This window comes from Cryptomeria japonica, chromosome 5, assembly GCF_030272615.1.
Source record: "Cryptomeria japonica chromosome 5, Sugi_1.0, whole genome shotgun sequence".
Lineage (NCBI taxonomy): Eukaryota > Viridiplantae > Streptophyta > Pinopsida > Cupressales > Cupressaceae > Cryptomeria > Cryptomeria japonica.
Window position 1 is genome coordinate 33,219,478 of NC_081409.1, and position 26,977 is coordinate 33,246,454.

At 40.9% G+C, this 26,977-nt stretch overlaps 1 protein-coding gene across 2 annotated transcripts in view; it reads left to right on the top strand.

Annotated features, from left to right (window-relative positions):
* Window positions 1–23,113, top strand: part of LOC131057374 (uncharacterized) — a 339,223-nt gene extending 316,110 nt beyond the window's left edge. The window contains exon 14 of one of the 2 annotated variants that reach the window (XM_057991535.2): window positions 22,917–23,113. In XM_057991535.2, the coding sequence (XP_057847518.2) occupies window positions 22,917–23,012 (96 nt within the window). In that variant the 3' untranslated portion in view covers window positions 23,013–23,113. The remainder of the gene's footprint in view (window positions 1–22,916) is intronic. The other variant, XM_057991533.2, reaches the window with a different exon arrangement.
* The last annotated feature ends 3,864 nt before the right edge of the window (window positions 23,114–26,977 follow it).

Below are 26,977 nucleotides of genomic sequence, written 5' to 3' on the forward strand. Positions count from 1 at the left end.
GGCTGTGCAGGATAAATGCCTAAATCAGCGGCAGAATCATCAAAAACACCCGCTGCAGCAGAAACCTCACGAGCATCCAAATCAGACATCCCACGGAAAGTTGAAAGAATGAAGTATCAGTATCAGAGGGGAGGGTTAAGAGAGTCAAAGGTCCAGAGTATCTGGGACAACATTGGTGACACCGACCTTGGCCACATTGATATTCAGGATTTCAGGGATCGGGTCTTCTCACCCAATGCATATGGCAGGCCTAGGCAAATGCTGGAAAGTGGCATCGCCCAAGCAGCAGGTTTTCCTCCAGCAATCCAGAACTATGAATTAGTAGTGGAAGCTGCTCGGCATTACGAGCCAAAGTCCAGATTAGTGCTTCTGGAAGATATCACTATTGCCGACTTCTCCCCTGAGGCTATCGGCGATGCATTTGATATCCCCTTTCCAAATAATCCCATAGCTACAACAATGGACGAGGCACAGGGGGCGTATGATATGAACCCAGCTCGATGCAGGGCACTAATTAACGAAGAATGGTTCAAAGAAAAAAGGCCTTCAAGCACCAGGATTGTGAAAAAGACCCCCAGAAGTGACTTTCATAATGAACATGGCGATATGGTCACCTTACTTAGCCGAGTCATGGGACTCCCTAAGTCCAACTACTTTGAAGAATGGATGTTCTATTTTACAGAACAGGTCTTTGCCGGAAAGTCTAAGTTTGACTGGGCTCAGATCATAAGTGATAACATCCACGCTCAGCTGATTGAGCTTGAGACAAAGAAGTATTTCACCATGACCTCCTATTTGGTCTATATGTTCGCAAAGAACCAGCCACTGCCAGGATTAATAATGAAAGGTGAGATCGGGAATGGGCCTGGTCAGGTAAAGGTTTATGATTGCTACCCGCAGCTGCACTACCAGGATATAGCTCAAAGGGAAAAGAGCAGCCCGGCTTACGCGGTTGGACAGTACGAACGTGTCAACGACGCCTTCACAATGCGTCTAGTCAGGCTAATGCAGGGAGGGTTACACATAAGGCTCTCGGAGCAAGCTACCATTTTAGTGCAGAGGTATGGGGCCTGGTTTATTCAGTTCCCAAGATTCTCCTACATCCGAATTGCTGGCTTTGAAGGTGCCCCCCTTCGACTTCCGCGGTACCCAACCGATAAAGTAGTCCTCATGGAAGTGGCAAGGCAATCACGCCCTGCCGGCATATTATTACGAGAAAGCAAGCAGGCTGGATTCGCATTTCCAATGATCATAGGCAACCATGATGTCCAATTGAGAACTCCCACCCTAGCAGAAGAGTCCCTTGCAGAGCTAGCCTCTTATGGCCTATAGGAACATTTCCCAAGAAAATGTTTTGATCATGACAATTTGGCAAAGAGAGCTTATGGTAGGCGCTACAGAGCAAAGGAGTCAATTGAAGATTACTGGAAAAATTGCTCCGATGACTACGAAGTCAGGCGACGGGAATATTCTAGATTGAGTGTGCAGCAAATGCGACTCTTTGAGTACCGTCGGGTCCCGGATCAGCTCACAGACTCGGGGAACTGTCTCCAAGTCCGGGAATTCGAAGCAGTGAGGCATCTCTTGCCAGGCGTTGATTGGTCTCAAGACCCAATCACGGATTTCGAAGCAGTCATGGCAGCCCCGGCAAGATACACAGATCAATGGTTACAACACCAGATCGAGAGGCTAGTCCATGAAGGGGTCCAGTTTACTTACCATCTGATGGGCAATTTCGACTCTCAGTCTTCCGAAGATGAAAGGACATCAGCTGAAAAACCAGAGAAAAGGAAGAAAACTAAGGCTTGCAGAGGGACTCGGACGTCCAAGAGAACAAGGAGGGAGAAGATTCCCATAAGAAGGCCAGAGACCACTTCATCTTCAGACCCCAGTTCGCCCGATGGTGCCATAGATTTGGATTGCATACCTGCTCCGCCTTCCCAGAGCGACATAGAGGCATTCCAAGCCAACGATCCTCCTGCTCCAGATATGCCGGACACTGAGCAAAAGGGCCCCAATCCGACTAAGCCGGGTGACCAGATAGAGGAAGGAGAAATCCCATCCACCCAGGGGATCGAAGTGCATGAACCTACCCAGCAGAGCCGCCATGAATTACTACTCCTCCATGCAGCCAAGGACGACTCAACTGTCGAAGGGGAACAAAGAACAGACGAGATCCATGAGCTCGAGGGAACCAAGGAGCCACCATCACAGGAAGATGTCAGACAATTATTCAGTGAGATAGGGGAGAACTTAGATGCAAACAAAGAGCTTCCTCCTTCTTCCACCCCTCCGATGGCGGGACAGCTGTTAATTTGTGATCAGCCAGTTGAAAGTATGGGAGCACAAGGTGCTAACTTAACCCTATCCTCAACCCAGACGGTGCCTCAAGAGTGGCTGATCGCCAGAGCTCAGCGCAGGGCCGCCACCAAGGCGCCCATCGACCTTGAAGACATCTTCTCACGAATGGATCAAACAAAAGCAAAAGGGAAGAAGAAACCGAGAACATACTCTAAGATAACCAAGGATGGGCAAAGGAACCGCACTCTTCATATTGCTACCCCGCCCGTAAACAAGCTAGCCGATCAAATAACCCTGGCAGATTATAGCATTACGACTATCCCCATCGGACGAGCTACAAAAGAGCAAGAAAAGGAGGAATTTAAGGACTCGGTGCAAAACATACTCAGACAGCTCGAGGAAATCACGGCTGAAAAGGACATGTATCGGGCCCGTGCTGAACAAGCCGAGGGATACATCGATAAGCTCCTACGGCCACTACACAACCCCTCTGAATCCCATATTCCCCCAATGGCATTGGCGCAGAGGACCACAACTGAATTTGAAGGAATCCGGGATACCGCAAAGGCCGTTAAGGAATGGGTGCAAGACATTAAGAAAAGGGGAGAACAGATCCTCAAAGAAGTAAAGGAAATGGCTCTCCATCGAGAGCTCACTCTCGTCAGGTTGTTGGAAGTAAAGAGAGAATCCCTTCACATGCATGAAGTAGCGGCCTCTACCCTTCCCCTCCTAAGAGCTCTTTTCTGGACACATACACAAATTCCCACACTGCCTGACATCTTGAGTCCCCATAGCATCAGTGTTCTCAAGGAATGGTATTGGACCGTCACCATGAAGAACGATGCCCAGGAAATTATTGACAAAGAAAATGACGCGTGTGAGGCGATTCTGGGGAACATGCAAGAACTAGGCAAGACCATCCTCCGATCGATGGTTTCGGGGTGGATAAATGACCTGTCCGACAGTGTAATCCGGCCGGATTGGGAGGGAAGATTGGGAGCAGATAAGGCTTCTTATTCCATTGAAGACTTGAGTTTTGCTGGTCAGTTCCATTCAAACATATTATGCTTCGAGCGTAATCGCTCCAGCTGGAAGGACGGTTTAAGGCACGTGGACCAGTATCTCGAAGGCATGCAATACAAAATTCGCCACCCTCCCATGCCACCTTTTAATCCCCTCTTCCAATTATGCATCAAGTTTCAGGAATATGTCCGCGAGGAACGAGCAGCAGGTCGTGATTTATGGCGAGAATACCTGCATGGCGAAGACCAGTTTCTGCAAAAGGAATGTGAAACCAGGATAGAGAAAGCAGTTTCTCAAAAATGCTTTTTTCCCTCCAAGTCTTAAAAGGTGCACTTTTGTCCCAAAAGGGTGACAGTTGACTTTTGGTCAACATATTGTAAAGTTTTTTGTGCACCTCCCCTTTTTGGATTATTTCAAAGTTGTAATTATCCTTTGGTAGTTATTGCTCCTTTTTGGGTAGTTGTAGATATTTATCTCCCTATTTATGAGTGTGGGTCCCTCTTTTTGTAAGGATGAATCTGGGCCACTTGTTTAGATTAGATCTTGGCCATTCATCCATTTTTGGAAACCTATTTAAGGGGACTGGTTTTCCCTCATTTAGGAGGAAGTTCTTGAATTGTTGCGAAAGCTCTGAAGAAATTTTGCAGGAATTAATACAATGGATTGAAATTACCTTCAAATTTCCTTGTGAGTGCATGGTCTCCTTCTTCATTTAAATTAGAAAGCTTTTAATTATGTCCGTTCATTTTACACAGCAGTTCTTACCAAGCATCTGATAGAATCTCCACAGTCCATACCATTAGAGGATAGCTGATTGCTTTTTTTCCTTTCTGCATGGTTAATCTGGGCTATTTTATGATTCAGTTCGATTATCAAAAGTACACATATCATGAATATAGAAGTTCTAATATTGTATTTGGTAATATGAAAATCTGGTTTCTCCTTTGAAGATTGCACTAAGTTTATGCAAACATTGTGTCTGAATGACTGATGATGCTTAACCTGGTTTCCTGGAGGTGTCTGTCTGCTTGGGTAAATCTGTTGTCCTAGTTAATATTTACTGTTCTCTCTCTCTCTACCCTTCCTTTCTCTCCTCCCAATTTTATCCCCTTTTTTTAGAAATCCAGTCTTGCTAAATCAGCTTCAAATAAATCAACATCACCTGAAAGAAAACCAAAAGAGGTCCCTGGGAATTCGCACGTGAAATTACTAATCAAACGTAAGCCCCCTTGTGTTTCCAGCATAAACACATAAAGCCACTGAGAGATCCCGCAGTCAAGACCTGACGAAAGAAACCTTGAGGTAGTCTCCTTTGATCAAACTTAGAAAACAGCATTAGAGACTTCCTTATCTCAAGAGAGAGTAGGATAATCAGTCGGCTATTCTATTTTGCGTTGGCCGTATGAAGTTTGCAGCAATGCGATTTCAGACACGTCAACAGAATTGGCGCTAGAAGGAGGGCCTTCCGAGCAGTCTAGCTCAGAGATCATATTAGACTACTCTCAGAAAGGAAGACGCAGGATCAGCTTTTATCCGTTCTTGCGTGCAACAGATACTAGGAAGGCAGCTCAAGATGCAGCATGGTGTTGCCCTGTGAACACTCACGCAACCTTCCCCTTGAACAGCCAGATCAGTGGCTGAATCTGTCATACATTGTGGATTAAGTTACACTCCCTGGCTTGGAAGTCAGAGGAAGATCCTACCCTCCTCAGCGAGAGAAGGATCCGCACCACATCCACCAGATCAACTCCCAAGACAACTCACGCTGGAACGAATTGGGTCTTTTTCTCCTAAAAGGTTCGAAAGAGTCCAAAAATCAAGCCCAGAACGGGAGAGATTTACTGGTTTTCAGTTCTATAGACGCAAGGGTTATCGCCAACCTTCAGACCCCAGTGAGTCCAGCTCGGCAAATCAGCAGTCCGCCGTTCCAGGGAGTTCAGTTTTTACGGTTCCGGTGGTTACAAATCTAGTTCCTACTACAACACAGATAACTCAGCCACAGATGGCGCACAATCCACCTGCTCCAAATGGTGCCACATGGTTGGTAGACAACCCGTCACCGCTGATTTTCCCGGCTTACCATGATATGCCCAAGAGCCCAGACAGATTCTGTTCCGTTTTTCATCCAAATGACCCAAACAGGACAGCGGAAGAGCATATCAAAATATTTGAGGATGCGTTGCGCAATAGGCGAATTGAATACGCGGATGTTGCATGCAGGCTTTTTCCTTATTCATTGGGGGAAGACGCATTTTACTGGTTCATACATTTGCCGGTATCCTCTATCGACTCTTGGGAAAAGTTGAAGGCAGCCTTTACAGGAAAATATGGCATCCCTATAACCCCCACGGAGCTGTACAGGCAATTTGTGGAAGTCAAGAGACAGGAACACGAGCCTATAAGTTCTTTCAACAATAGGTTCCATAAGGCCTTCACCCGATTACAGGATCCGTATGTGGTGAGTGACGCTTCGGCAAGGGAAATCTACTATTCAGCGCTGGATTATTTAATAGCCATGTTCGTCCGACAATCACACCCTGCGCCAACTACACTGACTGAGGCCTATGCTAAGGCCATGGAAATTAGTAAGGGGCTAGGCCAAAATATCGCCGGGCCCTTGATGCAATTAGGACCCCCTGCTGCATCCAGCCAACTCCAGGGAATTACTCAAGCTTTGACCCACCAAACGCCCATTTTAAACCCAATCCCACAACCGGCATATCAGCCTCAGCAGCCCACCAGCCAACTGGTACTTCATCCAGGACCACCTATAGCCCAAATCCTCCCTAAGCAGCCTATTTATCTGCAAAATACCACTGTGTCATCAAGAACCCAAGAGGAGAAGGATGAGATGCGGGAACTGACTGACCAAATGAAAAGGCTGTCCTCTAAAGTTACTCATCTGCGAAATCAGAATAATCAGTTGCAAAGTAATAAGAGGAACCAACACCAGGGCCAATATCAGAATCAAGGATATCAAAGACCCGCAAGGACATGGAACACCCGTCCCAACAACGGAGGAGTGCCTACTCCGCTCGACAATCCGCCAGCATCGGAAAACAGGCCAACGGATACGGTATTTTTGGCAGAGGCAGCACTTTCTAACTGGTGCAGGTTACACAACACTAATCGGCACTCAGAGTTACAATGCGACGAATTTCAGGTTGCTGCCAGCATATTCCAACGAGAGGTGGAAAACACAATGCCTCAACCAGTGCTCCCTCCCTCTGGATTTGAAATAGTGCCGTCACCAAGGTACGACACTGCACTTGTTCTAGAAACCTACATTCCCCCATTTTTCTTCCCCAATCAGGATGAAAACGAGGTGGCTGACCCGAATCAGCCCGTCGATGTGAATGCATTTCAGCAGTACCAGCGCGCAAATCGGGGGTATTATAACAATAACAACCAGAACAGCAACAGCAGCCCCTACACCACTTCCACACCTCCCAAAGACATCCAGGTCCCTCCAGATCAGAATGCTAGTAATAACCCAAGTTATCCAAAGGCATCGCAACAGTACACGAGCCAAGGGCAGCCCCAGAAAACCCCACCCCAGCCAAGAATGCTCGTCCCGCAGAACCAGCCAATTACTGTCACAAATCCAGGCTCCAGTGATAGGTCGTCCAGCAATATAGAGATTGCTAAGCTAGGCCAATTGGTGGCAGACGAATTCAAAAGGATGAAAGTCAACTTACCTTTTTTTGAACTAATGAAAGTCTCCGAAGTTAGGGACATGGTCTTGAATAGTCTTAAGGAACCCACACCGACTCAGTCCAAAGTGATGGACGATCACTCTGGACAAAGGATAGTACAAGGACAACCCCAGAAGATCAGTGGCGAGGTGAGAGGACCAACAACTCCCAGGGATGCAACAGTGAATTATTCTGCACCACCTGAGTTCCAAAATGATCCACCTATGGAGGCCGGCTTTGGAGCACGTGCACGAGGAAGGACTCAGGATATCTTAATCATGAACAATGATACCATACCATCAGAGCCTACAATAAGCTTGTTCACCGAAAAGCTAGAACCCCCCCCTTTTTTATTAACTCTCCGAATCTTTGGTAAGAACTTGCACAATTGCCTCATTGACTCGGGAGCTTCAGCAAATGTTATGCCCTTGTCAGTATGCAGTGCTTTAGGCTTGACCCCCACCAAGACTAACCGAAAGGTTACCCAGTTGGACAAATCTGAAGTAACTGTAGTGGGCGAGCTAAACAACATACACATGCAACTAACAGCTGATCCACGTATTCAGATGTACATCGACATTCAAGTGGTGGACATCCCAGGGGCCTATGGCATGTTACTCAGCCGAGATTGGACCCGCGTCCTCAACGGCTGGCTGCATTCTAGTTTCACCCACATGTGGCTACCATGGAGAGGGGTAGCAAATCAGATCCGGATCGAGTCCGAACCTCGGCTCAAGCTGATGATTACGGAATATAATCAGGCTAATGAAACCCTATTCTTAGAATCAGACCTGGGCACATATAGGGCAGACGTCGGGTCAATGAACGAAGTCCTATTGGTACAATGCTCAAACCCAGTCCAAAATTTCGGACAGATTGCAGAGAGTTATGATAAGGAGGCCCCATCGCCAGAAGAAGGTGAGTTATTTGGCAGCCTCAGGGAATTCTTCTGCAAATGTGAAAGACCAGCGTCCCAGCTCAACTATGAAGATTCTATTGCAAATCTGCTCCTAACCAGTTGGTGCAGAGTTCACAATGCTGCCCATTCAGAAACAACTTGTTCACTATGCAGGGCAGCGTTGAGTCAGGCATGCAAGAGACATTCCGAGGTGCTACAAACTCATACTCTCAGACCGGAGGCCACCACACCCCTTGAGCGGCAAAAGTATGGAATTACAGGTCCGGCGACCGCAACCAGCAAGGTTACCAGCCCAAATCAGACTTGGACCTTAAGGTTCGATGGCTCTAAATCCAAGAGAGGGGCTGGAGCAGGGGTAGAACTGATAAGCCCCACTGGTGAAACCTATTTAGCTTCCTACAGACTACAGTTTCACTGCACCAACAATATAGCAGAATACGAGTCTTTAATTCACGGTTTGCTATTAGCCACTAAAAAGGGAGCCCAGATCCTGCATTGTTTCGGAGATTCCGAAGTAGTAGTCAGGCAAGTTCGAAGACAATACACTTGCCACGACAAGAGACTCAGCCTTTACCGTAATCGCGTGTGGGACATAATGGAAAGCTTCGATGCTTTTAACATCAAGACCATATTCAGGTCACAAAACCAGGTCGCTGATTCGTTGGCCCAGGCCGCAAGCACGCTCGAGCCACTATCAATGCAAAGTTTGAAGAAATTTACAGTAGAGTTAGCCTCAGTTCCATCAGTCCCAGACAACATTACCAATTTTCAGGTGTTTAATGATGACAAACACATCATCGACTTCATTACAAGCTCAGATGTATTTGCAACTCAGATCATAGATGAGGAAGAACCCCAAGAAGCCGAGATTGACATAGAGGGGGTCTTGAATCTCAGAACAAATACGATTCCCAAAGGTATGGTGCAGTTAGAACGAATTTTCGACTGGGACCAGCTTAAGTCTCGCAAAGAAGGCACTGCAGAAGGAGGCGCCTGTGATAAAATCAATATCGGCACGCAAAAAAATCAAAAGAACGTGCTGATTGGCAAAGTGTGTACGCCCCAAGAAAGAGACGGAATCCTCAAAAATATGAGGGAATTCCCAGATATCATTGCTTGGGGGTATGAGGATCTCAAAACCTATGATACATCTGTAATAACTCATACCATACCCCTCAAGCCAGATTCAAAACCTTTCAGGCAAAGACAGCGTCCAGTGAATGCCCTCCTCGAACCATTAATATATCAAGAGGTAAAGAAGTTGCTGGCTGCTCGCATCGTCTTTCCAGTACGACATTCTACCTGGGTCGCTAATCTAGTCCCAGTAAGAAAGAAGAGCGGGGAAATCAGACTGTGTGTCGATTTCCGTAATCTAAACAGAGCATCAGAAAAGGATAACTACCCGCTGCCCTCCCTTGATGAAGTCCTGCAAACAGTCAACGGATCCCAGATGATGGAGGGATTATGATAATCCCTGGAGGGCAGTATATACTGAATATCTATATGCATATATATGGCTTGGTTGACTAAGTTCATCCAAGAAGAGACGGATCTGGCCGGTCCCCTCTGAGGACTTGGATGATGGGATGCATCATCCAAGGCAAGGAATTGACATAGGGTCTTCCTTGGATGGCTTGGGTGTAAGAGGTTACACCCAAGAAAATCGAATTAACCTTCGATTTCCTGGAGGGCTTGGATGTAAGAAATTACATTCAAGACAGGAGTCGAATTAACTTTCGATTTCCTGGAGGGCTTGGATGTAAGAAATTACATTCAAGATAGGAGTCGAATTCACCTTCGACTTCCTGGAGGGCTTGGAACCAAGATGGGTTCCAAGAAGGCGAGCTTCACGGCTGCCTAAGGACATACTTTCGTATGGCAATCGTATCCTTTTTATTAGATAAAAGTTGTGATTACGTTAAGTAAGTATTTTAAAGTTAGATTATAATTTAGATTACTTATATATACATATATGTTTGTCATGTTCTAACAATCTTTTTTGCAGGTTAATGATCTCTAAATAGTAGGGACATTACATGTTCTTGGCAACAACCATGGTCTTCACGATGGTGTCATGGCATTGAAGAGACATAGAGTCGTTCGTCTCCAAAGTGGACTGGATTTCATGCAAAAAGATTTGATGTTTCATCAAAACCTGGATTCAGACAGCTGAAAATTGTTTGCTCCTCCACTCATTATGAATCTTCATCTGTAAATCTGCGAGCACTTCTTCTTCTCATATCAACTCTCCATTCTGACTCATGATATTGCAAGAGGCTTTCTCACAGTGAGAAACAACACCTTGGAACACTTTCAACTCGCAATCTTATTGCTTCATCAATCTCCTCAATGAGGGATTTGAGAACAAGGGCTTTGTTCTCTAGAAGTTCTTCAAATTCCAAATACATGACCCTGGAAGGGATAATGTCATGCTCCTGAAGAACACTCAATTGTTGTCGAGGCATTGTGCGGCAAATTGTCAAACTACCTTCAACCCTTTCTAAATTCTATTTGAAAGTCTCGGAGGTATGATTCAATTTTTCTTCAATGGTCTCCAACTTAGACATCATTTGGAAAATGTCTTTCAAATTTTGTGCACATAGATCATGAAGTTGATCCACCCAAGAATCCAACGCTTGTACTTTCTGAGCAACTCTTTCAACTCTCCGAATTGATTCTTGTGAACGGGAATAACTTGTAGGATTACTCCCTTGACCAGCAGGTTTTGTAATTTTATGAACAGCTGCAACAAGTTGCCTATTCTCCTCTTCTAGCTTGTCTTTCTTTGCTATAAGTTCATCATACCGCTATACTAGTGAAGCTACGGATTGTTGGGCATCATGCTTGACCACTTCATGCGTTTGTTTACCCAATTCTATCCTTGTAACCCTGTAATCAGCAACTTGCATTTTCCTCACGTGGCTTATCCGCAAGGGGTTCAACAATTTATGCTACTTTCATCTTGTTGCTATAAACGGTTACTCTTGAGATCGTCTTGGCTTTTTTAGCAACCTTGGTTCTAGACTGCTTGAGTTGCTGATAATCAAAGACATCAGGAGAGATTTCCTGCTTCTTCCTCTTTGGGCTAAAAGAACTAAGCCATGGAGGTAAAACAACTAGTTCTCCTCTAGTAGGTACCGAAGACAAAGGAGAAGCAGTTTCTGTTTGAACAGCTGTGGTCACCTTGGGAGGAGAATCTATTTGGATGGCGACCATGGTTTTCTCGATAACCAAAGGGCATGAAGATTGCCTCATAAATTCTTCAAAGCCAGAAGTAGAGGTATCAATCTCTGACAAATGGATACATACAAGAGTATCCTCGAGGATTTCTAGCAAACTCTCTTGTTGATGATCAAGAGGTGGCTCAACTGCTAAAATAGGAACGACATTCTGAGGAGACTCCTCCACTATTATGTTAGGAGGAGATAGAGGCAGCTCCATTGAAATTGAGGAGGGAATCTGATGAGGTGACTCCAAAACCAATGACTTAGGAGCATCATCGGATTGTTGTCCTTCCTCCGCATTATCAGGATCAATCACATGAATGTGAATCTGAGATTTTTTTTTTCCACAAACTTTCACCTCCTCAGGAGAAAGTACTATTGTCCGACTAACCCGCAATTTGATCCTAGTACCTGAAGACGATGCACCTTCCTTGTTGTCAATCTAAATCTCAGACTTACGTCCAAGAGGCCCTGTAGAGTTATTTTCTTTTCCAACCTTGATCTGGATGAGTCTAACACCATTACCTTTGATCCAAGTGTTGGTGTTAGCTAAGATAGGCTGAAATCTTTCAAGAATGGAAGTGCATTCTTTATGTGACCATTGGATTAAAGGAAGTGGGGCTTCCTCAACCCTTCGTGAGACAAACTCTAGATCAAGCACATTACCATCATCAATCATTCCTTGCGGAATGTCCACTAGGTTCAAATCAATAACCTGCTCAACAGTAATCCTGCAGTAGTCCATCTTGAGAACCTCCATTTTAGTATGGAGATCTACCCAGATATCCTCAATACGGTGCACATGTACAAAGGACTTTTTGATTTTTTCATTCATACCCTGATAGTCAAAATCTGCCCTAGATTTAAACCTTTTGAGTTTAATCACCTGCATCTCAATCTCCATAGCTTTGTCTTTGACGGATGTGACAAGAAAATGCCGGCCAATATTCAATGGGTTAGTTATAGAAATCCCCATCCCAACCTTATGTTTGACAGATTGATGAGCGTGCACAGCCATGATCTATCTTCCCAACTCCATAAGAATGATCTTATCGGTCAAGTATCTAGGAAGCATGTATGGTTGCACGCTGTAGCATCTGACTCTTACATAAGTGAAAGTTGGGAATTGAAGAAACAAACACCCATACTCATTCACTTTTTCCCATGCTTCATCTAACACCCTTCTGTTCTTTAGAGTCTTGTCAAACTAGCACATGAAGTAACCAAATAATGCATCTTGAACCCTTCTGAAATGTAATATGCTAGGTCTCAAAGGCAACTGATCATAATATTCCCACACAGGTATAAGCAAGCGATCACCCTTGGTAGAAAGACCAGGGAAATGTCTGAGTGATGCTACCAAATACACTAAGTATGAATTCATGTAGAAAGTCATGGTAGTAGGGACTGTTGCAAGTTGTTCACACAAAGCATCACTGATAATCTCTCCCCATGATATATGATGGGACTGCCTTATGAACATGGTACACTGATACATCCAGGGCTCAAAAACATTAGTGTTCAAGACCCATCATCCTGCTAGGGAGAGTAATGATGTCTCCAATTTCCCACTTGAAGTCGCAATGGTACAACTTAGCCCACCTCGTGAAGGCGGCTCGTGGCTCATGAATCCACCTGTTAATGTGACATTTGCAGTCCTTTTCCCTCTTGACATAGTACTCAGCTGCACTATCAAATTTCCATATAAACAGGTGCTAGTGGTATTCTAAAGACTTTCTCAATAGTATCCACATCAAGGCGGATTATTGCCTCACCATCATCATTTTTAATGGTTCTCGTCTCCTTGTCGAAGTGGCGAGCGCAGGCGAGAACAAATTCAGGTTCTAGGGCAGCCACTGGAAAAGAAGATGCATGATGAATGTGGCTGTCCAACAACCGCTGCATATTACTATCATGCGGATCCTCCACCCTCTTAATGAATTCTGACATGTCCACATGCCCTATCTCCGTATCCTTGATATGATCCAAAGGAGAGGAAATTTGTGAAGGTGAAACTTCATTCTCGTACTTGTAATATTTATACTTCATCTTCTTCGGAATGGGAGATGATGGTAAATCTGACATTGAAGAACAACCTGGTATGTTGCGATGAAGACTTAAAAGTGTTAAAGCAACATCATAATCAGTTGCAACTAATATTTTTCCTTCTTCAAATGGGAAGAACTCTAGCCCTTGCGCTTCACAACTTTGTGAGAGAAAGATGGGAAATAAATGGGAATGTCAAAAACTTGACTTTGACCGATTTCGGATCTTGGGGAGAGAAAGATGGGAAATAAATGGGAATGTTGGAAACTTGACTTTGACCAATTTTGGATCTTGGGGAAAGTTTTACAAGTATACAAGTGGGGAAGAATGAACATGCAATCAAATTTTTAAAACTCGAGTGCAAGTATACTTGTAAAACGAAAAATGGAGAAATGAGTGAAAAATGAGTTTTGGACATGTGGGAAATGATGTGAATGGAAAGTACAGATATAGGCAATGAGTATGAACAAGAATGGAAAGATTTTGGGAGTGCCAGTTTCAAGAAAATGGGAAGAACTTTCAACATGCAATCTGGTTCAAAAAAACCCGAGTTTGGAAGAATGGGTATTTTTCATCTTTGCAACTTGGAATTTCAACAAAAGATGGTTAAAGTCTTATAACCATAAGGGAAGATCAATTATTTTCATCCAACTTATAATCGGGATTTAAAATCCCGAATACAAGTAAAGAAGGAAAATGGGGAAGAACAATGCAATTCACAAATTGCTTTGCAAAGGGGAAAATCTCTCTCACAAAACCGATTTTAGGGCAAAACCAACATATATACAAATTTACAACTAGAATGGAAAAACAAGAAGACAAGAAAATGGAACAAGAAGAAAAGAAAACATACCTTGCTTCAATCCAAAATGCCTCTTCAAAAGATGAAACAATTTTTGAATGAAGAAGACAACCTTTAAATAGAAAACGATTCCAAAACCCTTGCCTCGTTTTTCGAAACTCGGATTTGGAGAAAGAATAGCAAAAACGTGTTTTGAAATGCTAGAAGAATGAGTCAAATCGCTAAGGAAATACCACGTAGGAGAGACCCAAAGCCAAACGCTCGTAGATGAAGCGAAATCGTGGCACCAAAACCCCCAAAATGTAGCACGTGAAAAACGCTTTTGAAGAGGTAAAACACATTGAGTGAAATGTAAAACGTTTACCAAATCAAAATGCAACGTGTTTCCAAACTCGCAAAATCCGCTTTGCTACCATATCGCCTCCTTAATCCATGAATTTCTCCAAAAAAATAGGGAAGATTTTGTGGCAAAATTGGTTTAGGAGAGGAAAAATACTCGGTTGGGTTCTTGGAAGTGAAGAACAAGTTTCAATTTGCATGTAACAATGAAAATCGGGTTTTTGACTTCATATTACATGTTTTAAAATGTCACTTTATCTTGCACAAGGCAAAATCGGGTTTTTAGGACTATATTGCAAGTTCAAAAATGCCTTTATTTTCACCCATGGAGCAAATCGGGTTTTTGAGACTCAATTGCAAGTTTAAAATGTCACTTTATCTCCATTCTAGGCAAAATCGGGTTTTTGAGAGAGAAATACAAGTTATAATAACTTGTAAGGGGAAAATAAAATCCCCTCAATAAGTTTTAATAACTTAACACATCTAATAGAGGAATAAAATCCCCATTACAAGTAAAAACACTGAAATAGGAACTTTATAAAAGAATTACAACTGACTTTTTAAATTTGCAATTTAAAAGTAACTTGTAACTTATCCAAAAAATCCCTATTATGACTTAAAAAGCCAAAAAGCATCAAGGGGAAAATAAAACGTAAGTTACAAGCTCTTTTTTCAATAAAGTGCACTTGTAATTAGCTAAAAATTTCCCTACAATGACTAAAACAAATGAAAACATTTAAACTTGCAACTTAAGGAAAATTTCCCACCTGCAGTCAGGGAAGAAAAACCTGAAATTGAAGAAAAAACATAGCAAACGAACCCAGAATGTGATGAAATTTGAAACGTGGTTCAAGGATGGATTGAGGATTAATCCAGTCCAAGGGCGAAGCAAAATTATGCCTCAGTAACCATGTCAGAGTACAATTTTCATTTTTTGACAAAATTTTTATGTAATGGTCTTTCATTTTTGAAAACAAAAATGAGGACAACAATTGTCTTTGACTAGGGAATTATTTCATTTATCCTTCAAGATTGTGAAAGAAAAGAAACCAGATCTCTAATTGCCTTCCTCTTATCCATTGGGCCACAGAGTCAATCAACGCGAAAACAAACAAACAAAAGGACAAAAGACAAAAAGATATAGACATTATTTACAAGAAGTTACCTCAAACTTTCATTCAAAGTAATGCTTCAAATGCTGGCCATTATAGGGCAGCGCAAATGGTGTACGATCACCATAAGCCAAGATAAAACTATCTTCTCCAGCAATACGGTGAATAGTGAAGGGTCCTCGCCAAAGAGAGTCAAATTTTCCATGTAAACCTTTCGGTTCCCTTCGCTTATCCCAAAGAAACACACGATCACCCAATTGGAATCCTCTTTGCGTTTCTTTTTTGTCAAAAAGAACTTTGACTTGTTGTTGGTGCTAAGCGATCCAGTCCACCACTTGTGTTCTTTGTTCTTCCAACTGAGAAAAATACATGATCCTTTTGTCTAAAGCATTCTCAAAAGTTTTATCTTCAATTGCTTTAGCCAATTTAAGAGCAGGAAGTTCCAAAGTAATGGGTATTTCTGCATTGATCCCATAAAGAAATTGAAATGATGACATACCAATAGCCCTTTTGGGTGTGGTTCTGTCTGCCCATAAAGCATCATAAAGAGCCTTATGCCAAGACTTTTGGTTCTCTTCCACAAGTTTGTGAATAATGGTAATCAAATTCTTGTTACTTGATTCCGCCTAACCATTACCTTGGGGGTAATAATCGGATGAATGAGTTAACAAAATACCATATTCAAAGCAAAATTGTGTAATTTCAGAGGAAGAAAATGTAGCTACATTATCAATCACGATCTTGTGTGGAACACCAAATCTGGAAATAATATTCTCCTTGAGAAATCTGCATACTATTTCAGAAGTAGCATGCTTTACCGGTATTGCTTCCACCCACTCGGTGAAGTAGTCTGTAGTAGTAAAAACATACGAATAGCTTACACTTGAAGAAGGATTGATTACACCAATGAAATCAATGCCTCATTGCCAGAAAGGTTCTTCAACAATCACCGGTCTCAATGGTAACACTGCAATTTTTTGTTTGCACACAAACTGCTGACAATGTATACATTTACACACCCATCTAAAAGCATCTTGAAAGAGCATAGGCCAATAATACTTAGCTCTCAAAATTTTGTGAGCAATCACTAGTGTGGAGAAATGACCACCACAAGCCTTATCATGGAAAGATTCTAGCAATTTTGCTTGTTGTGCTTTTTCAACACAACGAAGCAAAGTTCCATCAATTGCTCTTTTGTACAAACTAGTATCCCATAATACAAAGTTTGCAACTTTCAACTTGATACTCCTCTTTTCCTTGAATGACAAATGTCGTGGACATTCACCATAAGTGAAGAAAAATGCTATATTAGAATACCATTCATCAGTAGTACTGACAAACAACACCTTGGGAAGATCTTCAGAATCATCCAGTTCTTGCTCCTCTGGAATCCCTTCTACCATGAGCTAGCAAAGTCCTCTACCTTGAACAAGCTTTGTAGGCCTAATTTCCAAATCATACTCTTGGATTTTGGCAATCCAATTCCCTCTTTTTGTGCCAAACTCCTGTTGTGTCAAGATAGACTTGACTGATGTATCAGGAACTAACACAAAAGTATGAGAATTCAAAATGTAAAAACGAAAACTCTTGACTGCTTTAACAACAACATAGGCATTCTTCTCAATAGAAGAATACTTGAGTTCATGAGATTTTAGAGAACAACTCATGAAAGCAATAGGAGACTCAATCTCCTCTGAATTCTTCTGCATTAGAAGAGCAGACATAGTATGCTCGGAAGCATAACTATACATGATAAACTCCTTGGTGTAGCTGGGACATACCAACATAGGTGCATGAGCAATTGCATCCTTGATTTCATTGAATGCAGCCTTTCCTTCTGAATTCCAGCGGAAAACGGTCTTTCCTTTCATCATATCCACAATATGACAAGTCTTTTCTGCAAAGTCAGGAATGAATCTTCGCAGAAAATTTACCTTACCAAAGAAGGAATGGACAGTGGTCTTACTGTACGGCAAAGGAAGAGTTTGAATAGATTTAACCCTTTCAGGATCAATTTTTATCCCCTCCTTGGAAACAATATGACCAAGAATTTTTCCCTCGGTTACCCCAAAAACTGATTTCTTGGGATTAAGAGAGATGCCATGCTTGCGACATCTTTCAAGTACATCTCTTAAGTGAAAAAGATGATTCTCATGGTCTTTGGAAAAAACAGTAAGATCATCAAGATACACTACAAGATATCTTCCCACAATACCACGGAAAGCCAAATCCATAGCCCTTTGGAAAGTAGCTCCTGCGTTGATCAACCCAAAAGGCATTCTACGGTAGGCAAATGTACCCCATGGAGTAGTGAATGCAGTCTTATGCTGATTAGATTCACTAACCTCCATTTGATTATATCCTGAAAATCCATCTAACATAGATAGGATTTCAGATCCTGTCACTGTTTGCAAAACTTGATCCATGATTGGTAATGGATAGTTATCCTTTAGTGAAAATTGGTTAAGGTTTATAAAATCAACACAAATACGTATTTCTCCATTATTTTTACGCACCAGAACTATATTTGCCAACCACGTTGAATGATGGATGGGAAAAATAATCCAAGCATCAAGCATTTTCTGAATTTTAGAAAGAATGGTACCTGGGATTTTTGGATTATACTAGCACTACTTTTGTCTAAAGGGTACTGCACCAAGCTTGAGGGGAATATCATATCATGTTGCACCTCCTTGGGTTGAAAAGATTTAAGATCATCGTATGAATATGCCAAGACATCATGGTATTGGCGCAAAAGTTGAATGAACTGATCTCTTTCATCTGAAGTACAGTTATTGCCAATATTGCAAATTTTAGGTCTTCATCTGAGCCAATATTATATTTCTCATGTCCCCTAGGAGAATCAGCACTTTCTTGTTGCCATCTCTTGATATAACGATCATGTTGATCGAAGAGTTTTTCAAGAGAAACCAACCCCTTGGGAATTTTATTTCCTTTCAGCTGAAGAATATTTTCATCCGATTCGGATGATGTTTCTGACATTGAATCTGACGAAGAAGAGGAAGGAGAATTACTCCCTTTGAAGTACAGATTGTTGAAACCATCTTTTGCTTGCAAGAAATTATTAACTGCTTATCATCATTGAAAATCTACCAATGATCCCAATTGTCAGGCACACTGGGTCTCTATATCAATTCAATAATATATTTATCTTGACCAAAGTCAAGATGGGGAACCAACAAAGTAGCTGAAACAACAAGGGAATCAGCTCTGTTATTGTACTCACAAGGCACAACTGAAATGCTAAAAGCATCAAAATCTTCAATAGTTTCCCATACCAAATTACGGTAATGCTTGAGTCTATCATTTCTTGTTTGATATATACTCCTTACATGACAAACTACTAATTCTGCATCACCCTAGGCATGAAGATTTATGATTCCTCTTTTCAATGCAACGCTCATTCCTAACAAAAGCGACTCATATTCAACCGTATTGTTAGTATTAGCAAATTGCAATTTGAAGGAATAAGGGAAGATCTCTCCCTTGGGAGATATGAGAACTACGCCAACTCCTGATCCATTTGTAGCGCAGCTACCATCAAACTCAAGAGTCCACGCATCATTTGAACTGTCGTCTTCTTCCATAGGAGAAGATGAACTTTCTTCTTGTGTAGGAGAAGAGTAAAACTCTTGTTGAGTAGACAATTGAGCATTTTCATCAGCAACAAGGGATGAAGCTTCTTCAACCATGATATATGAACTTTAAGATCCATCTTCTGATGCTTGGTCTTACTCAATATCAGCAAATTTTCCATTTACTGAAAGTAATGAAATGTCGGAGCTGCTAGAAGGGCAATCTTCAACGAACTCCGAGATTTCATCTATATGAAGATAATAATTCCCAAAACCCGAAGATTCAAAAAGAATCTGAGCATGGGGATCATTAGACTTGACAACTATGTACTTGGTCTCTCTTTCGGGAACTAACTTTTGTACAATACCTTTGACAGGTATCCTTGCTTCAGTCATATCCATGTTGAGTTCTCCTCCAACATCCTTGCAAAAATTACGGCCAAGTAACATTCCATATGATGCAGGAACATCAGCTACCAAAACAGTCATCTTTATTTTATTATCTGGGAAAGCTGCAAATGCAAATTGAGCATCCTTGATTTGCCCAATAAGAGGCACTTGTTTGTTTTCCATGGAATAACAATGACCAAAATTTATGGTCAAGCTCAGCCCCAAAGCTTGGGCAACCTTAGTGGGCATGACATTATCAGAAGCACCGGAATCCCAGACACAATTGCTCAACTGAAAACCATTGATCAATAGGGAAATATAAAAGGGTTCTATCTTTCCTGGAGTAGCTGATGAAATGGTTACCAAATGATTGGGCAAATTCTTGGGTTCTTGAGGGGTAGTATTTTCAAGTATAGGAGAAGTTTCCTTACTCTTGACAAAATTAGCCAGCCTATCAAATTGATCAAGATTAGCTTGTAAATATTCAACTTCGGACATTTGAATTTTGGTCTTCCTAGCATGATCAATAATGTCAAAAGCTTGAAACGAACCAGCTAGGGAGGGGTGAACATTGTCAGATTGTGGTTTGGGGTTAGGCATACTGGGCTTGGGATCAACGGAAGAAACAAAAGGAGGATTATTGTTACTTACTTGACTTTTCACTACATCCTTTGGAATATAGGGCAGCAGTGTTACTCTTTTAGCGATAGTAACAGGTAATTGAGAATCACTTGCAACTTTCGTGGCTTCATCTTGTTGAGCCAACCGAGTCTAGGTTATTGTCATCATGGCAAATGCTTGACTATGAGTCCTTTCAGCAGCAACAGAGTCATCATAGTGCATATAGCGTATAGTAGAGTCGCCAGTTGCATCTTCTTCTTCTTGTTGAGGAAGAGCAACATCATCAGACTGATAATCAAAATAAGAAGACTCATTTTGATCAGTCTCATAATAACCAACAGCTGCCTTTGAAGGAGGTGGTTCAAGCACAAGCCTCTCGAGAGGAGGAGGTAGCTTGGGTTGATTCTTAGTAGCATAACTGGCAGCAACATTAGGATACGTCCATCTTGGGATATCCTTGTATGGTGTAGGACAGGATTTTTGAGACACTTCTTTAAAGCAAGGAGTTCATTTGCTAATTTCTGCACCATTGGGTCGGTAGAACTAGAAGATGAAATCTCCATATGTGAACCTCCTTTGGACTGTTTAGAATCCCTTTTGGTTTTACTAGCTAGGATCAAATCGTCCTCAATTTCAGTAGCCATTGATTGAGCAGCAGCTAAATCAGTGGGAGATGGTCGCCTTAGGAAGAAACTGACCTCCGGCAACTGAGTATTGATGAAAAAGCACTTAAGATTCTCAAGAGTAGGTTAAGAATTGATAGGAATTCTATTTGCTAATTTATTGAACTTAGCAATGAATTCCCACATGCCTTCGTGGGTATCCTTCTTCATTTGGGTCAATTGGGCCAGCAAGGCATGTTCATCTTCTGCGGGCTTTAAATGTTCCTCAAACTTGTCTCTCAATGAGTTCCAAGAAACGATCGAACCAGCAGCAAGATTGAAAAACCAATTGGCTGCAATACCTTGAAGAGTTTCTATGAACAAGCGAACAACAACATCTTGATGTTCTACTCCAAGAATACCACATGCCATATAGAAAGATTTGACATGCTCATCAGGATGTTGCTTTCCATCTCCATAGAAATTGGGAAGATTTTTTCGGGAACCTTGTGGAAGTGGATGAAGAGGTGGGGTTAAGGCTAAAGGACCAAAAGCTGCTCCCCACAGACTAGGAGGAGGAAGTGGAGGAGGATTAGCCATACTAGATGATGAAGATATCAACAGTTTGAAAAAGAAAGGAGAATTTTCACTTGGGATAGACTTCTTTTTCTTTGATGGGGGATAACTTGTGGTTCGTGAAAGGGAGGATGTACTAGTAAGCAAATGGAATCTAGCTCGTTTAGCAGGAGATATTTCTTGAGAACTTTCACCCTTCCTACGATGAATATAAACACGCAAACCTTCCAGCTTAGAGAAATCTGTAAAACCAAAGTGAAAAATTCTGAAAAATCAGCAAGACACTAGACTTCAAACGAAAGCGTGAGGCTTCCGAATGCGTTTGTGTTCCCAACAGAGTCGCCAAAAACTGTTGGTTGAAAATTTTGTACACTTGGGGAAATATACAAAATTTTGGTTTCAACCACAGTGTGTGAGTAAAACTCTCCTAATTAGCAATATTGTTTGAAGGAAAGATTACTATTAAAAGAGAACCAAGAGCAAGCAGACCAAATATTGAAGAGGAGACACCAGAATTTATAAGGGGGAAAAAGCAAAGGAAAACCCCCAATATTAAGAAGATTGCATAAATCCTAAAAATATACAATGAGAGAAAGAGAGATAGAGATCAGGCATAGAATGCTTCATGAGAAGAATGAGAGAAGCAACTCAAATAAATCGAGGTGAGAGAGTTACAAATGTATTTCCCAAGTCTATGCATGCCATCTATCATCCTATGTTTGTGCCAAGTGTCACAATCCTCATAAGGAAGAATCTACACCTAAGCTCTAATATTCCACATATTACGAACAATGAAAAAGAATTATTCTCACACATGTGCGAACTCAAATAAGACAAAAGACGTGTAGAAATTCCTTTAGAAGATTCCTACGAGTAACTAAGCAAAAGGAAATAACCTTTACCAAGTAAAGATTAATTCCTAACACTTTACAATTGGTACAAGTTTCAAATCTAGGAGTGAATCTTAAATATTTAATGCTGGAGAATTGAACATTATGGTGCAATTTTATTATCTAAAAATTTGTTCTAATGGGGATTTTCTAGTAAATAACACTCCACCTATATTTGGTTGTAAGATGAATAGTTTATATATGGAAATTAAGTAAAGTGGGGCACTTGAAGAATGCATCTAAAAGATAAAAAGAGTAACCATCTCATAAATATCGGCACCATTTCCTTGATAAAATATTCATCTTATTTCCAATATAATCTTCTTTCTTTTGTGATGGTATAATATATCTGAAATTATCTATCTTGTGAAGTTTTACATATTTTTCTTTGGATTTAAATCATTGAGTTCTTTTCTCACTTTCTAGTGTCTATTTTATTAGTCTACCCTTTGTAGATAGCAATTAAAATCATCACATAGAAGGCTTGTGGTCCTCTCTTGAGTTGGTTTACAGTTTGTACAAAGAACCTTTCCATCAATATGGTTTTGTTGGGTCACACGAACTATATGGCCAAAATGTGTTGTGTAATGAAATCTAGCAATTTGAAAACTGATTTGCAACCTTGATAAGTGCATGGATAACATATTTTTCAATTTGGATTTTCTATTTTCAAAATAATATTTGTAAGTCATTTTTTGTAGCTAATATGTTAAGAAATAATAATGTTGATGAGAGTTATTCAATATTAGGTTATTACTTATCAATGGACATTTCTAACAGGTGAATACTAAAATACTGGAGGATGGGTATCAAGTAGATGTCATTGGAGAATCCACACCTGACACACTTTTTAGCGAGTTTGTATGTGCATTTTAGTAAATTTTTTAACCTAGCGTGCATTTTAATAAAAAAATTAACCTAATGATTGTATCTAGAGATGAAGTTAGATGGTACATGAGCAAATTCAACAATACATTTGAAAACGTTTGAATAATGGTTGTACAAACGTTGTGATTTGGAAAGGTCTATATGAGTACTACTAGAACTAACTTTTCCTATAGTTTTATTATTGCCATTTTTCTACTCATGCTTGTATGATTTATTTCATGCTAATGCTATTTGGGTTGAAGTAATGTAATGACCAACCCGGTTTTGAAAACCCTTTGTTTTTGCAATTCTTCTTTTGCCAAGATTTGCATGGTATTGCCAATGTTTTCAATCTACTATTAAAGCTTATTGTAGAGTTAACAAGACTTCTCCTCTTCTTATCATTCAATAGATGGTTCTCTTGCACAATTTGCAGATTTATATTTATTTGCAGTTTTTGATATTGTTAGCGTTAACGGACATCCACATTCATTTATTTCAAATGTAAAATGACTGATTGAACAAAGACTAATTTTCTATTATCAAATTTCATAATGGAGTATTGATCAAACACTACTTTAAACTCAGAAACATAAGAGTACGGTTCTAAACTCATAATTTGCCATACATGGCTAGAGGTTCAATAGAAAACTGCAATATGCCAAACAATGGTCAAGATAACTGGATAACTTCAATGCCCTAGACAATAAGTTTGCAGCTGCATATTTTTTACCAAGTACATCCTCACACTAGGTTTGAGATGTCTTCAAAGTGGTAACAGATAATCTCATATGGAGTGTTGCATCTGATTTTGCTCATACCAAACAACTCATGCGACTTCTCCTTCCCTAGTAGTCACCTTTCAATGCAAACGCCAACCAATCTTACCTTCAACAACTCCAATTGATCTTAAAGCATCATGGTTTGATTCTAGGTATGCTTCAGCACACAAATGTATGTCATTGTTCCAAGAAACAACCTACTATTATCTCCAAGAATATCTTAACGCCTCGTAGAGGAGAGTGGGAGGATGAATTGACCCAACCAATAATCTCATGCCAAAGCAATGAACAGTAGCACTTGGCACAAGAAATTAATTCCAATCACCTTGCCTTCCATCATGCCAACCCAGGAGCAACACAACACAAATGAATGGAATATTTACTCTTATTCACACTGGCCAATTTGGTCAACCTCCTCATAAATGACATATAATGTCCCTACTTGTTAGAGATCACTGCCCTGTAAAACAGATTTTTAAAATACAACAAATATATATATATATAATCTAATTTGCAATTAAACTTCAATTACTTAATTAACGCCATCTCAATTCTTATTTAATACAAAAGGATATGAGTGCAGTGCTGGGACATGTCCTTAGGCGGTTGTGAAGCTCACCTTCTTGGAACCCATCTTGGTTCCAAGCCATACCAGGAAATCGAAGGTTAATTCGATTCCTATCTTGGATGTAATTTCTTACACCCAAGCCATACCAAGGAAGACCATCAGATATGATCAATTCCTTGCCTTGGATGATGCATCTTATCACCCAAGTCTACCAGAGAGGACCGGACAGATCCGTCTCTTCTTGGATGAACTTTGTCAACCAAGCCATAATATATATGCATATAGATATTCAGTATATATTGCCTACCAGGGATTATCATAATCCCTCCATTAGGCTAAGGGAATTTCCTCCCTATTGACCTACCATTCGAGTTCCAATAGGTCAATGACATGGTTAGAGGACTCATTTTGAGGGTCATGGAGCTTTCCAGGGGCTCTGTGAACCGTTTTGGACCTTCAGACGACAGTTCCTACATTTTAGGGAGGTCTCCTATTTTTTATGGAGAACTGGCAGTTGATTGAATGACCACCTAGGGGACCAAGGAGTAGAGCAGGATCCTTTTGAGCAGTTACAAGTGTTTGGAGAGAGTTTCCTACTTTTTAGGGTGATTCCCTACTTTTTCGAAAGTTGTGGCAGTTTCCATATTTGAGGTTCCACTGGACCATACCATGGTTTCAGTTTCAGGAAGATTGGGTGTGTTTCCTAGTTTCTAGAAGCATCCCGAGATTTTAGGGATGTGACTGCCAATTGGCCCATCTTGGCCGACATCAGTCACAGACAGGTGACAAAGTCAGATTCATGTTTGGTTGGTTATTTTGGGCTATTATTAGATCTATGGAAATATTTTAATATATTTAAATATTTCCTAAGTTAGCGATTAAATAAATTAAAATAAGGCTATGTATATAGCCATTTCGGAGTAATAAGGGGTTTTTGGCTTCATCTGGTTTGATATGCCTGTGTTATAGCTCGTTGGAAAGGTCTTGAACTTTGCTACATGATTCTCACCTCCTAGAGTCTTTTTGGATGCTTGAAGTTATATATTCGCAATAAAGTGATATTTTTCTATAGTTTGACGCCATAATTGGGAAAGTGTCACTTTAATTATAAAGTGCAAGCTTTATTATTCTTTAGGGTTCGACTTGCAAAGGGAAAGGAGTTATAAGGAGATGAAAAACTAATTGATAGCATCTTTGATCATTTCGAAACTTGCGAATTTGGGAATTGCTCTGGAAGAGTGATTTTGGTCTGGGACGCAAACCCCAGGTCTGAGCTTGTTGGGACGTAGCCCTCAACAGGAGTTGACAGTGGATTTATCCAGGATTGCACAGAGATTGTCAGAGGTAGAAGACACATCTTCTTGTCCTGAAGATTCAGCGTGCATATTGGGGGTTTCAATAGGGTGGCTGGTCTATTTCACCTGGCACGTGATTTGCAGCAGCTTCCACGCCTCCTTTGCAACCACACCTTGTTTGTATGTTGGCTTGAAGGGTTGTATTCAGCTTATTTGGTCTTCCCCGTTCGTTGCCAGTAATATTCCTCCATCTGGCATCAATCCAGATTGAGAATAGCTCCAAATAAATGTATGGATTCTTGCTGAATACAAAACTAGGTTATTTGCCTGGTATTATTTGTAGTATTTTCAGATTGCTTAAATGTTCTTACATATGAAGATTGTTTATTGTTTTATTTCACAGTTTTTGCTATTTATCAATTACTTTACTTATAACATCAAAACCCAAAAAGAAACAATCCCTTTCTACAACTTCTGTCTATTCTATAAGATCACCGAAAAAATTACAAAAATATAGTATGTTTAATTAAGAATTTACAGCAGCAACAGCAAAAGGATCCATTTGGGATCTTTCAGTGGTATCAAAGCATAATCCTGCCAGTCTGTGGGGTGGTAATTGCATTCACTTGGTGTGATTGGATTTGGTTTTCAGTTGGACATAAAAAGAATCATCATGACAGGGTTATGTAAAAATAAACAAGCAGGAAGGGAATTCGATCAAACACCTTCAAAGAGTTCAAGACACACTAGAGGTACAACTACATCTAAAAGTACAAGGAGGCCCCCTGTTAAAACATTCAATGATACAGTCATAAGCAACTATCATGGGTATTGCTCCCTTCCAAAAAAGCTATAGGATATGCTTACCTTCACCCAATTTATGGGTATTCCAGATGAAGTTGAAGATGCTATGAATTCATATCAACTGCAAATAAAAAGAGAAGAACCGATTGACTCATCCATAAATGAGGTTTGTAAAAATCTCTATGAGGAATTTGATGAACATGCTACAAGGGATGAAGTGGTACCTATGAATGTTGAAAACATGTCACAAAGGTATGGCAACCATTCTGATTTTTATAACAGCAGTCCTTCATATGAACACAATGATGATTCAAAGGTCATGGCACATGAGGACGAAGTTGTAGGAGGGATTCCTACAGTTGGCACGCAATATATGAGTGTTAAACAAGAGGGATGCAAGGGGAAAACAAGCCATAGCAGCTCTGACTTTTATGACAGCAGTCTTGCTACTAAGCATAATCAAGATTTCGATGCTTTGGTGCATGAGGATGATGGTTGTGAGGGGTCATCTCATGCATATACTCA